Source organism: Achroia grisella, unplaced genomic scaffold (assembly GCF_030625045.1).
Source record: "Achroia grisella isolate CSIRO2021 unplaced genomic scaffold, CSIRO_AGI_Agris_v1 utg660, whole genome shotgun sequence".
Lineage (NCBI taxonomy): Eukaryota > Metazoa > Arthropoda > Insecta > Lepidoptera > Pyralidae > Achroia > Achroia grisella.
The window spans coordinates 235,679-252,213 of NW_026712984.1; the positions used below are offsets into that span (position 1 = coordinate 235,679).

Sequence of the window (16,535 nt, forward strand, 5' to 3'; positions counted from 1 at the left end):
AAATAACTGATTTTCTATTCTATTCTATTCTAGAAATGAGAACGGGCTGGTCAGCGCGAAGGATATGACGTACACATGTTAAATTTTATTTATTTCATTTTGTGTCTTCTTTTGTGATGAATTTTTTCTTATCTTTTGTATTATTTTCTAACATATATTCTAAGGATTTAATACCTAACCATTTCTATATCTAACTGTAAAATGTCTTTGTGTTTGCAAACTACTTAGTATAAGCTCGAAATTAGGTATTTGCGCAATTAGTTTATAAGATGACACTGCTCGTAAATTTGCCATAAAACATTATAGTTTGGGCAAAGTCATTAAAATATCTAAGGAAATATAAGTTTATATTGTTGTTACAATGTGACTAGAATTATTTAAAAATCACACTAATATTTTTAACGTGTTAGTTTTTGAGGATTGGATGGCTTGATAGATGTTTGTTAAACTTTTATGCAAAACCTACAGACAGACAGGACAGAAACAAATGAAAATTGGTACACAGATGGATCATCATGCATTTTAGTTTTAGGGAATAGTTTAATAAAAATGATAATTTTTTTTTAATATTACTTACCTAAAGCCTAAGAGGTATCGTTCTAGCTTCAAAAATGATGAATTTCCATACAAAGTTTCACCCCCTATTTTATTTTAAGGGTATAATTTTCAGAAACTTTGAATCTCATATTATTAGCAGCTTATCATACATCATACAACCTTTTTCGCATTAAAAATTAGCCAATGTTCTTTCTCAAGGTATAAACTATATGTGTACCAAAATTCCATCGGTCCTCCATTTACGTCGCTTCAATAGTTTTGGCGTGAAAGCGCGAGAGACAGACAGACAGAATTACTTTTGCATTTATAATATTGGTTAATGGTAAATGTAATGGTAATAGGATTTTTAAAATCCGTTCAATAGATCCAGAGATCACCCTATACAACCTCACAAACTTTACCACTTTATAAAATTAGTATAAATGGAACGGAGTACACCTATCGTTATCTAATACATTTAGTACAAGTATTTACAAAATAAGTGTAAATGTTTAATTGCTTGTTAAATCAAAACAGGCGCTTAAGCTACTCTCCATATTTAGAACTATAGAAAACATATTAGGCCAGAAATAAGTGCAGTTAACAACAAATAAAATTGATGTTACAAAAGCAATAACAATTGTACTAACCCGGAACAATTCACATACACCAACCATACCCAAATTGTGCAGATTTTGTATAAGTACTATGCGTTAAACAACTGATATAAGTCGTGAATATTTTTGTAAATAGCTAGGTACCAAGGTAGATATTAGACAAACGATTCATTTGCCATACAAATTATTTTGGATAGGGTTAATCTTATCATGTAGGGCTTAAAAAAGCCAACTACCTATACTTAGACCTACTAAATATACACCAAAAATATTGTAAAAATCGGTCAAGCTTTTTCGGTTTTCGACGATACACGCATAACAATGCGACACGAGGTGTTTATATTATAAATATTCTGTTTATAGTATGACAATACCCTTTTACTAACACTAATATCATTTTACTGGTGAAAAAAGGATTTTTCAAGCAGTGCAGGAATTTCTCGAATCGGCGCAGTTATTTCAGAGTTTTTTCATAACACAAGTGTACAATAATACTATTGTAATATATTTGCAATATTATTATTATCGAATAGAATGTACCTTAAATGCGCACTCAGCATCAAAATTTCCTGTTTACGAACCTTATTTTAATTGTTTCATAGGTGTTACTTTTTTATTTAGATACCGAACATTAAAAAGATGACCTCATCTAAATTTTAGCTGTTAATCTAGATGAGATTATCGCGCCGTCCTTGCTTAGATTATTCTGACTACCTATGTTTTTGCTGGAATTCTACTTAGGATTATTATTGAATTATAATCTATCTTCACGACTAATCTCAGATGGGGTAAACAACTGCCCACTTTTTTGCTCAGATGTCATTCACGAGACATTTTTTTTTACTTATGGATGATTGTGGAATGGTGCACCCGCCTGTGCTATCGGTTTATGCTGGTAGGGCACCAGTGGAGGATGATAAGATGAGTATGAGAACAGGCTGTCAAATTCACCAAGAATTTATCGCAATGGTTTCCAGGGGGAACAGCGCGGATATCAAGCTGCCATGGTACATTGCTAGCAGTAATATCATCGATCCACATACTAAGTATACTATACGATCAATCGTAGCGTGATGAAAAGTATACTATAACCTGCCCAGGAGTATAAAGAATAATTGTACCCTTTCATTAAAATCCGTCGAGTAGTTTTTGTTTCTATAACGAAACTAGAAGGAAAATTGTGAGGAAGGACATGCGCTACTTATTTTTCGATAAACGACGGAAACGCAGACGAAGTCACAGGCAACAGCTAGTTTATAAAAATAGTTTTGATAAGCCTATATACTAATAATAAGTCGTATAAAATATTTACTTGTGCATTTATGTTTTCGTAATAGTTAAATAAAAAATACAATTTCATTATTCATTTTTATTTTCTTTTATCTCTTCGGGTGATTTTCTTTAGGTCCCACAAGTATTGGGAGGTGTTTAACCACCTCTGAACAATATTAATTTCGGTATACAGTTATCAGTACTAATAATATGTAAACACTTAGTACTTTGTCACAATATCTTATTGACCGTTGCAAACATAAGTATATATTACGACAAAAATTAATTAATGCGACAAAGGACAAAATGTTTATATAATTGTTACTCACAGTTTAATTACTACGAGGATCTCATGGAAATTGGTCTACATTAGCAATTTAACTATAGTTCTATTCATTCTCCTTATATAAAATCGAAATTATAATAATTAACTTTTTTTGGTCTTAAATCAAAGAAATAAAATTATAGTGAAATCTATTCACTGATCACATTTACATATAAATAATAAAAATTTGTTAAGCCTAACTTTTTATTATGAAATTAGTTGCTATTTAGAAAGACTAAGATGTTTAGGAGGTCAGATCTTAGCGGTTTGGATTGGCAACACGGTATCGTCGGCGTCACATTATAATACCACAGATAATATAATTGATAATACCTTCTGTTCATATACATATTATTATATGTACCTATATGAAGGCGACGATGAATTGTTTATGTTTTTCAAACCAAATCAGTACTATGACAAGGTATGTAATTGTTAATATATTTCTAAGTAGACGCCGTCCTAAACTTTATTATTATAACTTATAAATTTAAATTTATTTAATATAATAAAAAAAGTAAAATATTTTTTATTTTTTTTCAATTATATTGCAGCTACTAAAGAGGAATAACTATGTTACATTTAGGAATAACTATATTACACTTAGAATAATTCAACAAAAAATATTTGTTTTAGAGTGACAAAAATTTAATACCATATGGAGAACAGGTAAGTTCACGCAAGGTAGTCAGATCAAAACTTAAAAATACAACATACCTATAATATTTTTTATTAAATTAGATAAACTAAAATATCGTTTCAACATCTATAACTTTTGATATGTCAATTACTAACATAATACATCATCGTGTTAAGAATATGGTATACAAGTTTTTTATTTAATATTACATTTGATCGCCATTAGAGAAGGTCGTAACGGTAATCAAGTTTCCACACAGAATATTTTTGGTCTAACACGTGTTAATTGGAGAGGAATAAAACAAAATAATATAAATTCGTCAAGTAGTAAAATTACATTAGTCATAGTTAGTTGTCATCAAATTAAATGTAAAGTACAAACAAGATACACCAATAAAGACTATACTTACTGCACTTATAATCTATAGATCTATAGATATAAATAAAATTGGAGTGTCTGTTTGTAATATTGAAATAACCGTTTTTTACTACATGCATATGAATATAAATACAGTAGATATACCAAAAAACCACTTTTAAACATTTTTGTCTGTCTGTCATTCGGTCTGTTTGTTCCGGTTAATCTCTCTGGCAAGTAGCTGATTAACTTAGGCTTAGGCTTAGGGAGTAACTTAGGCTACTTTTATTATTGTTTTTTTTTATTTCAGAAAATAAAAATATAAAAATAAATTCCAACCGGAGAAAGTCGCGGGTACAGCTTGTCTTATAATATATAACATTTGTTATTTAAAGTTTTTTCATTTATTTCTTGACCTATGAATACAAATTTAGGTAATAAAAATAGAAAATTCCAGATATCATGAATATTTTAAGATACATATTGAATTTGGTGTAGCAATGTCAATTATGATTATATATATACTTGTATCTGAAATGGCTGACTACTTTATAATATAATCAATTCTAAGATTTATCCTCGATACATGAAACTATATTTCTCGTATCATACATAAAAATTATGCCTGAATGAAAAAGTAATAGAAAAAAAGTATTAAATAACAAATATAATTCATATATCTAGTGTTATTCTATACATATAAATAAAATTGGAGTGTCTGTTTGTAATATTGAAATAACCGATTTTTACTACACGCGTATGAATATAAATACGGTACACACACCAAAATAACATTTCTTGTCAGTCTGTCTGTTTGTTCGACTAAATTCTGAAATGGCTGGACTGATTTTGACAGGACTTTTTTTGGCAGGTAGCTGATGTAATAAGGCTACTTTTATTTTAGAAAAATAAAGTTAAATTCTACGCGGACGAAGTCATGTGTCCTAGTTGTAAATATACGAGTAGACATATCTCATGTATACACAGTCATCAAATTTGATCATTATAATAAAACAATTCCGTGAGCTTTTATGTATTTGTGCTTATTATTTACCTGATACTCTTAATGGTTAACTTTACATACATTAATAGTATTGATACAAATATATATTTGCTCTCATTTAAATATGAATTTTATTCTTATTTCAATTGTATTTTATACCTACTACTTAAACATGCTTACGCAAATACATAAATTCTTTATGCGCTCGTACGATATTTATACAGAATATATTTTATGTTCGTAATGCTATTAAATATGAAACAGTAGACAGTTAACACTGATGTATCACTGTTGCTAAGTACTAACTACAACAACAACAACTCAATAATTGCATTTTGGAAAATTGTATTTAATAGCTAACAATTTAAAGTTGATTTTCTAAAATTTTTAAGAAAATGCAGATTAGTTGTAATCGTCCGATATATTCATAGACATTCACTACTCTTGTAACATCAAACTAAAACACAACACATCAACACCTAAACTCCTTAAATGTAAGGCTTCATTTAAATACTAACAAGAATGGAGTTAATCCAAACTAAAGTATTCTCACTCATGGCGTCTTAATTCTTTCTTCACATTAGTGAAATATATATATTATGACACATTTTCAATAAATATTGTCTGTTTTACAACTACGGTACAGCTTCTATTTTATTTTCTACCATTTTGTCTTTTTTTCTAGTCAACTTAGTATATATTTCTTCAATGGTTCTTTGTTTTGTTTCAGGGAAGGCGATCACAGTGTAAAAACATGAGAAGAAGCAGACGACAGAGAAGAATAAGAAGGTCCAGTGGATCCCGATGAGCTCGCAGAGATTCGTGAACCATTTCATCTGAACGAAGTTACTCAGCTTCGCACAAATGTTTGTGAACGATGATACTGTGCCACGCAGCTGAAAAAAAAAAAATTTTTTAATGGAATGGCAAGAAATCTGATGAACCCAATTGAATACATAGTCTATTTATTAAATACTAGCTGTGGCCTCGGCTTCACCCGCGTTAAATTTTATATAGCCTATGTGTTATTCTGATGCATAAGCTATACGGTAAAGTTACATCAAAATCTGTTTAATAGTTTTTTCCTGAAAGAGTAACAAACATCCATACTCACAAACCTTCGCGTTTTTATAAATTACTAGCTGCGTCCGTGACTTCGTCCGCGTAAAATGACGATACTTCCATAGAACCTTTCATATTCCCTTACAACCCCTTGCAACCTTTTTTTTCACATTAAAAAGTAGCCTATGTCCTTTGTCGGGGTCTAGACTATCTGTGTACCAAATTAAATTTAAATCGGTTTAGTGGTTTAGGCGTGAAAATGAGACAGACAGACAGACAGACAGAGTTACTTTCGCATTTATAATATTAGTAAGGAATAAGATTTAATTATATGATTTCCATTATTTCTAACTATGATAAGTGCCATAGTTCAAACGGAGATGGACTGAGATAACATCTTTTCACTAAATGCATATGAAAGTATACACGGCACTTATGTCTAAAAAATATAAAAAAATATATATTATCTCAGTTCATTCTTGTTTGTTTTATATATATGGTTTCTGTCGATACTGTATATGGTAATTTTAAAATATTCAAATCAGTATTAATTTGAGTAAAGTTTTCATAAATCTTTACTAATGAAATAGGGTACGGTAACTGTTTAACATCAGAACGTGAAGACGTGTGCTCTACCTACGTAGTATAAAAACAACGAATTACACTAAAACATATATAATCCTATTTCTTTTGGTAATCGAGTAAAAACAGTAAAGTTACAAACCTGAAATGTAAATAAATCTGTGATAATAATATAGGATATAGGTTGGAATCCTGCAGCGTCAGCGAAGATGGCCAGCCCCATGGCGAAGACTGGGAGCCAGCCTGGCATCCAGACGCCGACAGAGGTCAGGTAGAACCAGGCTGACAGTACCAGCATACCTACTCCCACAGCAAACGAGGTGGTTACGAGAAGCAACTGAAATAAAAAGTATGCTGTTCAAACATTATATCTTTTTTTTTATTTCGGTTACGAGAAGCAACTGAAATAAAAAGAATGCATTTCAATCATTATATCTTTTTTTTTAATTTCGGTTACGAGAAGTAACTGAAATAAATAGAATGCAGTTCAATCATTATATCTTTTTTTTTAATTTCGGTTACGAGAAGCAACTGAAATAAAAAGAATGCAGTTCATTCATTATATCTTTTTTTTAAATTTCGGTTACGAGAAGCAACTGAAATAAAAAGAATGCAGTTCAATCATAATATCTTTTTTTTTAATTTCTTAACAATTTCGAGACTTTGGTTTGAACAAAAAGTAATACCAGTCTTCACCAGTCAGCGAATTACCTTAGCATCACTATCTGAATATATCTGAATAAGTCAAGGTAATAATAATAATTTATGGGAATGGGTATAAAAAATATACAATAAATTGACCGAGTGTACTGGAATTACCTTTAAATAATAATAATAAAAATAAAAATAAAAAAACCAGCAAAAGCTGAGAGAATATAAAGAAAAGAAAATTTTTATTTGTGTCAAACAAAAACTTGTCACACAATACAACTGTTGTCCATACAATAATATAATTAAAAACTAATATTGTATTGAAAACAGGTTTTAGATCATATTTATCGAGCAAAGCTATCTCACTAAACGATTGCGTATACGTCCCTCCATACTCACAAACTTTCGCGTTTATAATAATAATAAGATTGGTGCAATACAGGCTGTATGTTGTATATCATTTGCTGACGGAATATGTCAGGAACGAGTGTCTATTTAACACAGAATAACGTCCGGCCATACAATAAATATATTCGATGTAAGTGTCGTCTAGAGTGTTTTTCCAAACCTTTCAAATCAAAAATCATTTAGGATATTTTAGCCGCTTATGAACGTCGAGTTTTTCGTATTAATATTTCTCCCTACCGTCCAGTTCAGTATACAGATTCAATTGAGAAGACCTGGCAAGATATTTATAAGCCAATTTATGTACATTGTACACTTATATAGGTCTATGTCTGACATTAAATGAAAATTCAGTGCATGAACAACTATTGCCATGCACACTCGTCATTCAAGTAATCGTTTAGTGAGTAATAGGCTTTGCACAGTAAATATGATTTAACAGATGTTTTGAATTTATTTAAGGGTAATTCCAACATATCCTTTGGTATCTTATTGTAAATTTTATAATAAATAAGTTATTACCTTTCTGCCAGTTTTCTCGACGATACAAGTAGCTAGCGTGGACCCTATCAGCTGTATGACCCCAATCATAATAATTTGTTTGTTGGGACTCAGGTGTAAGTTGGTGGTTTCCGATGCCTTGCCGAAGACGAGCCCAGCGTATATAAGTACTATGAGGTATCCATCGAACTGCTGGGCTATCTTGATCACTAGGGTGATGATGAATGCTTTGCGAGTTGGTTGATCCTTACCTGAAATTAAACAATTTAATCAAAGTGATGACTTTATATTACACTGTATAATATAAGGAATAATACGGTCTCAGTGGTATAGCGGTTTAGCACACCGATTTACTTGCGATGGTCGCGAGTTCGATTTTCGCACGGTGCAAAGTTATATTCCTGAGTATGAGGGTTGGTATCGGTCTGGGTGTTTTCTACGTATATTATGTATGTATTTACAAACTATATAACTATGACAGTTGTCTAGTACCTATAACACAAGTTCTGCTTAGTTTGAGAGTAGATGGCGCTGTGGGAATTGTCCAAGGGGCGTATTATGAACTCTTTAAAACCAGTCAGTTTCCAGGTCAGTTAGCCAATCGTGACAAATTCTCTAAGATTTTGTTATTATGGTGGTACGTGATGATGCGGCTCGAATGCTCAGATGGTCGGTGAGGTTGTCTTCAGCAGATTACGGGTTGTAGATAAATGATAGATTTCGCTTAATAGTCTCGAATTTAATGGCAAATATACTATTTATTACAAATTTGGTGGAGTGAACAAAATGTACGTTAGATCGGTCGGTTGATATTTTAAGTCTGTTGCATTACGGTGCGTATTTGAATTGGATGGGTGTGCGCTCCAATCAGAACGCTCCTTTTGTGTTGCGTTTTGTTGCTGCTTGTACGCGACATGCCCCCGGCCTTGGAAGCTCTTGAGTGGTTCCAATGTGAACTGCGGTTGAGTCTTCGCTTGTTTGCTGCTCCGACATTTATTTTCGTCCCCATCTCAACGAAAGTTGATGACAAATCTGCTCAACTCCTTGATCATGATAGAGTAATTCCCTGTATCAGTCCTCATGTCCTGACATACTAGTGCTGTAAGCGGACGACCAACCAGGGAGTGTGCAGGACTTAAGGGTTGAAGGTTATTAGGATAGGGTATCATTGTGGAAAGTGGTAGAGAATTTAGGACCGTTACCTACACCGTGCGCAAAATAATTTGTGCATATTCCACCATCCAAAAGCCCCACCAAATGAGGAGAATAGAGGGAAATAAAATAGATTGACTTATATGTCTTACAATAATTAGATAATAATTTGGAAAATTTGTTTGTAGCACATGTGAAAATTTGATTTTATTAAGTTGAATAATTATTTTAGGCGGTTTACCATGATGCAAAACAGATTGTTTCAAAACGATAATGTATGCTTCAGTGGATAGATCGATTGCAAGTTTCAAAAGTACTGTGCGTGTCATGAAACATGCACGAAAACATTTGTTTTTATATTTATATGACTTAACGGATTTAGCGCCCATTCCTTTACGATTCAATATAAACACAGGTCCCACATAATCAACACCATAGGTCATAGACGAATAAGTAGCATTCAACTGTTTCCTAAGCCTAAGATTAGCCATGAGAGGTTGCAAGGTTTTACCGAGTATACGCTTGCATAGAATACACTCATGTGAAATCTTTCTTGCAAGCTTCCTACTTGCAATAGGCCACCACTTCTCCCGTATGGTATATCGAAGCGCCTGTGGTGCTGCATAAGGTAAACGTTTGCGTTTGTGGCTCGTTAATAGTAGCCTATTAATTTTAAAATTTCGTTCGTAGTGTATAAATTGACGTATACATACAAATATATTCTTCATACGGTATAATTGAGAAAATGTAGAAAAGAAAAATAATTTGTCTAGAAATTTGTAATAATCATGTTTTTGTAATTGCCTTTCTAACGATGAAAATCGCTTTAGGGTTTGAGGATATGATTCGCCTAATTCATGTGGTGATGACTTGAGAGGAATGCGAACGCAAAACCTTCCATCATTATTTCGCATCGTAGTTTTAATGAAAGGATTTTCGCACTCTCGCTGGTCATCAGTTTGCGTCTCACATGAGTTAGTGACTTTCTCAAGCTCCCTTAATTGTTTTAATTGTGTATCGGTAACGTGTGAAAAATTACACTGGATATGACCGGTATTCTGCGTATTTACACCTACAGAACCCGATATAATCCAGCCTAGTCGTGTATTTTGCAAAAACGGACCGTTAGGTAATCGTATTCTGCCATTACTTAATAAATCCCAGAATTTATCTGCGCCTATTAAAATATCTATATTCTGGGGTTCATAAAAGTGCGGATCTGCTAGTTGGACACTGTCAGGAATACGAAACTGCGCGTATTGTTTCGGTATCGCTGGCAGCGTAGATGTTAAATGCGGCAATACAATACATCGTATGCACGCAGTGTATGAGCTAATACGGGATTTCAATTCAATATCACACATCTTTGTGGACTGTGTTATCGAATTACCAACCCCATGAATTTCTTGAGTGGACTGTATAATTGGTAAATTTAGTAAATCGCATAAAGATTGCGTCATAATACATCGCTCGCTACCCGAGTCTAAAAGCGCGCGAACGGTGTGAATATTATTATATTTGTCAAAAACATCGACTAACGCTGTCGATAAAAGAACTGGCTGCATACAGCGATACTGAGCGCATAATGTATTTGTGTGCGTAGATAAGCGTGAATACTTGTTAATGTTAAGATCGGTACCTATGACGGCGGCTGCGGGGCGCCCCCCTGCCTCGGTGAATGAAGAGTGCATAGATAATGCAGCTGTGTTCCGTTCGCTTACCGGTGACAAGTTGCAAACTTCACTCTCTTCATGAATCAATGAGTTATGTTTTTTGTTACACTTCCTACATCCACCGAACCTGCATTCATTCGGGCGATGCCCCGGTCGCAAGCAGTTGTCGCATAATTTATTTTCACTGACGAACTTTAGCCTAGAATCTAGATCAGTGCTTATAAATGTTTGACACGCATATAATGGATGATAACCGTTGTCACAGAATAAACAAGATCGCTTCGTGTGGATTTGTGGCTTATTGCTAGAAACATTACAATGTACGTTGTGTTTTATCGTGTTTGAAATTTGTTTGTTATTTGAATCGTGTTTATAATTGTTGTGCGACGCAAGTAATGTTTCTAACATGTCGGCCCGATCTTTTAGGAATGCTAATAATGTATCTACCGTCAATCGCGATTCGGAGTTACCAGAAAGTTTTAAAACTGTGATTTTATATTGTTCCCATTCGCGTTCAGATATTTTGTCTAATTTCGATACGATTATGTATATAATTAGTGTATCCCAGCTATCGACTGGTTCGCCTAATAGTTTTAATGCGCGTAGATTTTTTAAAATATTGTCGATTAAATATCGCAATTGATCTGGCGACTCCTTAGTCACGGTTTGAAGAGTAAATAATGCCTTTACGTGGTTATGTATTAATAATCTACTATTATTGAACCGATTTAAGAGTAGTTCCCATGCCACCGAATAATTATTAGCTGAAAATTCCAACGAATCGATAACCATAGCTGCAGTACCTTTTAACGATGATTTTAGATAGTGAAACTTTTGAATGCTACTTATATTCGTATTATTATGTACCAATGATAAGAAGATGTCCCTATACTGTAACCACTGATCGCTGAGCCCTGTGAAGGTAGGTACCGAAATTACTGGAAGTTTTAAGGAATCGCTAGAATTGGGGCATGATTTAGAAAATGACGCGTCATCTTCTCCACTGAGCATACATTCAGCTTGAGACAGTGTGTTGAAGTACTTGTCTTCAAACTGACCTCTCTGCTCAATTTGTTCATCTAAATCGGCTTCTAAAACTAATTCTTCTAATTTAGACTGAAGGTCGTTAAACTCAGAGAACAGATTTGCAGCATTTTGAATTCGTAGCTTCAAATCTGCCTTTGTTTGACGAGAAAGATTTGAATTTATTTCAAACGTATTGATAAAGTTTTGAAATCTGGTAAACCGGCCTTTGATAATTGATCGTTTTTTGACTAAATCACGAATTAATTGATTCGTGTTATCATCGCCTGTAATTGTTATTTTACATGGTGACTTAGAATGAGGCTTTGATGTTGATTGAGATTGTTCACTCATATTGGTAGACAGTGAAAGGTGGAGTACTCACGTATAGGAACAGTAGAAGCAGTTGCTAGCTGACGGCAAGCTGCTCTGTTGTGCACTGGTAACTCTCTGCGTCTCAAACACTGTAATAGATATTTACCACAATACAGAACACAAGTACAGGATAGGGGTAGGATAGGATATCTGGTGGTCGTACCGATTTGCGCTGTATTCTCGGAGTTGATCTGCCAGGTATCTCGTCTGTCCAAGTCTCCCACTATGCTTTGCTGCTGCCCAAGGTTCTGGCTTGATATTGTAGACGTTGTTAGGTCTTGATGTGGAGTAATCTGATGAAGTTCTCAGTGGTTCGCTCGTTCTTGCTTGATCGTTCGGCTCGAAGGTCCAAATGAGTACGTGATGATGCGGCTCGAATGCTCAGATGGTCGGTGAGGTTGTCTTCAGCAGATTACGGGATGTAGAAATGATAGACTTCGCTTGATAGTCTCGAATTTAATGGCAAATATACTATTTATTACAAATTTGGTGGAGTGAACAAAATGTACGTTAGATCGATCGGTTGATATTTTAAGTCTGTTGCATTACGGTGCGTATTTGAATTGGATGGGTGTGCGCTCCAATCAGAACGCTCCTTTTGTGTTGCGTTTTGTTGCTGCTTGTACGCGACATATGGTTTCCAGGGGGAACTGCGTGGAGGCCTGATATGGTACATCGCTAGAATTATTATCATTGTATACCCATAGTGAACGAACACTTGACATGCTTATTTGTGCTTCGGATATTATTTGAATCCAATGTTCCAGGAGTCTACTAACTCGATTCGCAAAATTGTATAAAAGTATCGTTATTTTAAAAGGTAGAAGCGTGAAATTTATTTTTCAAGCTGTTGATGAAATATAAAACAATGTAACATTCAAAGTATATAACATTACCCTTAGGGTAAAATAAAATAGGATGAAATGGTAATTCATTTGTCGTCTATTCCACGCCGACGAAGTCGCGAACACAGCTAGTATCTAATAATATAGAAAAAATATTTCTAAGTATTATGGTATTTTATAGCATTTCCTTAGTAATTATCAATTAGTATCGGTATAATAACGTAGTGATGTTATATTTATTACCCTATTACGTACATGTTTGCGGTTATGAGAAAAATAAAAAATACACCTAACTATACAATGAGGTAATTTTTATCAAAACAATAATTACTAAAATTGGTTTAAGGTAAATTATAATCGACCTCTTTTTTGAGGGGAAATGTTGAAAACAGACCCTATACGAGAGGTCGGATGGATCTCAAATCCTTCTATTTTCAAAACTCACCGCGATTAACTCTTTAATGACCCTGACAACTGAATAAAAAATATATTTACAAATTATGCCCCAAACGGAAGCCGCGCTGGCTCGAGTCTGTTTGTCCACTTTCACCACACTGTCAATGTCTTGCTCCAGAGTCCTATCCACCACGGGCACCCCACGGAGCCATGCTAGTACTGTCTTTGCTTCCTGGAATTATTCAGAAGTACAGTTCATTACCATTACTAAATATGTAATAGTATAAAGCCCTAAATTAGTAAAACTAAGCAAACTCGAATCAATACTCCAATTGACTTTTGAGTAAAAACAATATATATTTGCATCAGGACTAGGGCCGTCACGGGACACTCCAAATTGAAAAAACACATGGCAAACTTAAACCTATGCGCTCCAGAAATCTGCAGATTTCAAGCTAATGTGGTAGCCATTACACATCCTATGTAGTTGTAGATCACTCATGCATAAACGAAATATCTCCTTTGGAAAGTATACACTCTATCCGGAGATAAAAACCATCGTTCCTAAGAATATCCTTCAATTCTTGTCCCTGACGGGTCTAGGTAGCAAACTTTGAAAATAGGTGAGCACAATTCATGTATGTGGGTCGCAGTACTATACAGGTCTAAAGCATCTGAGAATGGCCCAAAACGCTTAACAAAAAAAAAAAATTTCTATATTACATTTTTTATGTACCTAATTAGAACGGCGACGTCATCCGTGTAGCATTTTTTTTATAACACAGGGGACAAACGAGCATGCGGCTCAACTGATGGTAAGTGATGACCGTCGCCCATGAGCACCCGCAACACCAGGGGAATTGCAAGTACGTTGTTGGCCTTGGGACGTGTAAGCAAGCATGTAAGCAAGGAAGCTAACAGCTAGTAAATAATAAATTGTTCACTTATAAAACCATACCATTAAATCTCTAGGCCTCGAACTTTATTATGGTAATGTATAAATTATTTGATTATTATTGCATTGCGGAAATCCTTGGCCGTTCATATCGGACATTTTCATATGCTCTCCTCAGTGCCGGAACATAATGTCAACTTAATACATTTTATTGATAAGCAATAAATGTATTTCCGGTAAACAATCAATATTATATATCCGAAAGTGTCTGTCTGTCAGTTTGTTAACATTTCACGAGTTAACATCTCAACGGATTTTAATGGCTAATTTAATAATAATAATAATATACATTTATTTAGCAAAAAAGTCAACATTAGCATACATACATTAAATTAATTTTGTAGTATGTATACATGAATCAACACATACACACACCGCCACTCCTATGCAGTAAAACAATAATTAAAACCAATAATAAATAAATTTAAATAAATTCAAAACATCTGTTAAATCATATTTACTGAGCAAGGCCTATTGCTTGTTCATTACACGGCACTCTGATCAACCAGCAGCGCGACCAGCGGGGTCCGTCCGGAGGACACCGACAATACCCGAACGGAGCCGACCGCCACTTGTGCATAGTACGGCGGCAAAGTTACACCTTATTTTATAATCTTGTAAAGAATCAGCAATTAAACTATTTATCATATCAACATATGTATTATTGGAGCTGCTGAAGCTCCAACAAGGTCCTTCGAGGGTTTATCAAGAAACTACAAGATATAAATCGACTACGCCGATACAGCAAGTCATTCAACCACGTCATACAATTGCACTATAGACCGGTCGGTGCGGCCGGGGCATCAGTAAAGGAAATAAGAAGTTGTGAAGATTCCAAACCAGTGTTCAATTCTTCAAATTAACGCAACGTGAACATTCGGAGTACCTCATCGATACGGGTTTTGTGAGTCCGTTCCATAATTCCATTTTATTCCTACATACCTACATACATACATTCAGAATTTTCTATCAGTCTTGTCTGGATCAGGCATATTGATCTCTTATACATATAGCCAGATAGTAAATTCTTATTTTTAAAACGTACTTATCGGTTACTTACAAATGTTTTTAATCATATAAATATTTTATTCAAATACTCAATTGCATAACCAGAAAAGTTAATTATTTATTTCATAATAGATATAATAAGTGATTTTTCAGTAAATGCTACGTATATTATAACTAAATAGCAAATAATATAATAGCAATAGTACTTTCGTATATTAATCGACCGAGCGATCGAGAACTTTCTTGCATAGTTGCGTAGGTACCCACTTATTGTTTTTGTTTGCTTATCGGTCGTCAGCTGCAGTTCCTATTGTTCTTATATGCAGCATCGAGACCGGTCAGTAATAGACATTCAGCTACCTGCGTTTTATCGGGTTTATAACATAACTTAAATAATATTTAGTACATTATAAATTATATTTTTTTACATTTTTTTTTCTCACAATGAATAAAGATAGTGATAGTGATGTGTTTTCTGCTAGTAAACTTAAAGAAATCAATATCAAACGCGGAACTATGAAAGGTAGACTTACTAAATTCAGTACATATTTAGATTCTTTAGAGAAACAGTTAAATTTAAATCCCGTCCAAGAAGCCGAGCTCGAATGTCGTTTGAGCAAAATAGAATCCCTATATAGTGATTTTGACGATTTACAGGCAGAGGCGGAGTCGTTGTGTGGAGCAGCAGCAATCAACAGGAGCGTGAAAGAGATCAATTTGAGGACCAGTATTTTGGACTGGTTGCCGTAGCTCGTACTTTACTCGCTAACTCGCGGGGTCCGCGCGGCTCCATGTGCGTTGAAGAAATAAGTGGACTTCACTCAGCCAGACATGATTTTGTGAGGCTTCCCAAAATCGACCTACCTCAGTACTCAGGCGATTTCCAAAATTGGATGGAATTTAGAGATATGTACATTTCTTTAATACACGAAAATAGCAATCTTAGTAACATTAATAAATTTCATTATTTACGAGCAGCCTTAAAGGGCAGCGCCTCACTAGTTATTCAAAATTTAGACTTCCGTTCAGAAAATTATTTAATAGCTTGGCAATTATTATCAGAAAGATATGATAATACTCGCGTACTTATAACCAATCATTTAAATGCATTATTTAATTTAGAAGCGATTCCAAAAGAATCTAGTCAGTCTTTACG

General features: G+C 34.1%; 1 protein-coding gene across 1 annotated transcript in view; it reads right to left on the bottom strand.

The window, feature by feature from the left end:
• Window positions 1–5,235: 5,235 nt before the first annotated feature.
• LOC131849598 (facilitated trehalose transporter Tret1-like) overlaps window positions 5,236–16,535 on the bottom strand; it is a 37,703-nt gene continuing 26,403 nt past the window's right edge. Inside the window, exons 5-8 of the mRNA XM_059199702.1 lie at window positions 13,516–13,648; window positions 7,974–8,203; window positions 6,538–6,732; window positions 5,236–5,647 (exon numbers count right to left, since the gene is read on the bottom strand). Coding sequence (XP_059055685.1) covers window positions 5,387–5,647; window positions 6,538–6,732; window positions 7,974–8,203; window positions 13,516–13,648 — 819 coding nt within the window. The 3' untranslated portion in view covers window positions 5,236–5,386. The remainder of the gene's footprint in view (window positions 5,648–6,537; window positions 6,733–7,973; window positions 8,204–13,515; window positions 13,649–16,535) is intronic.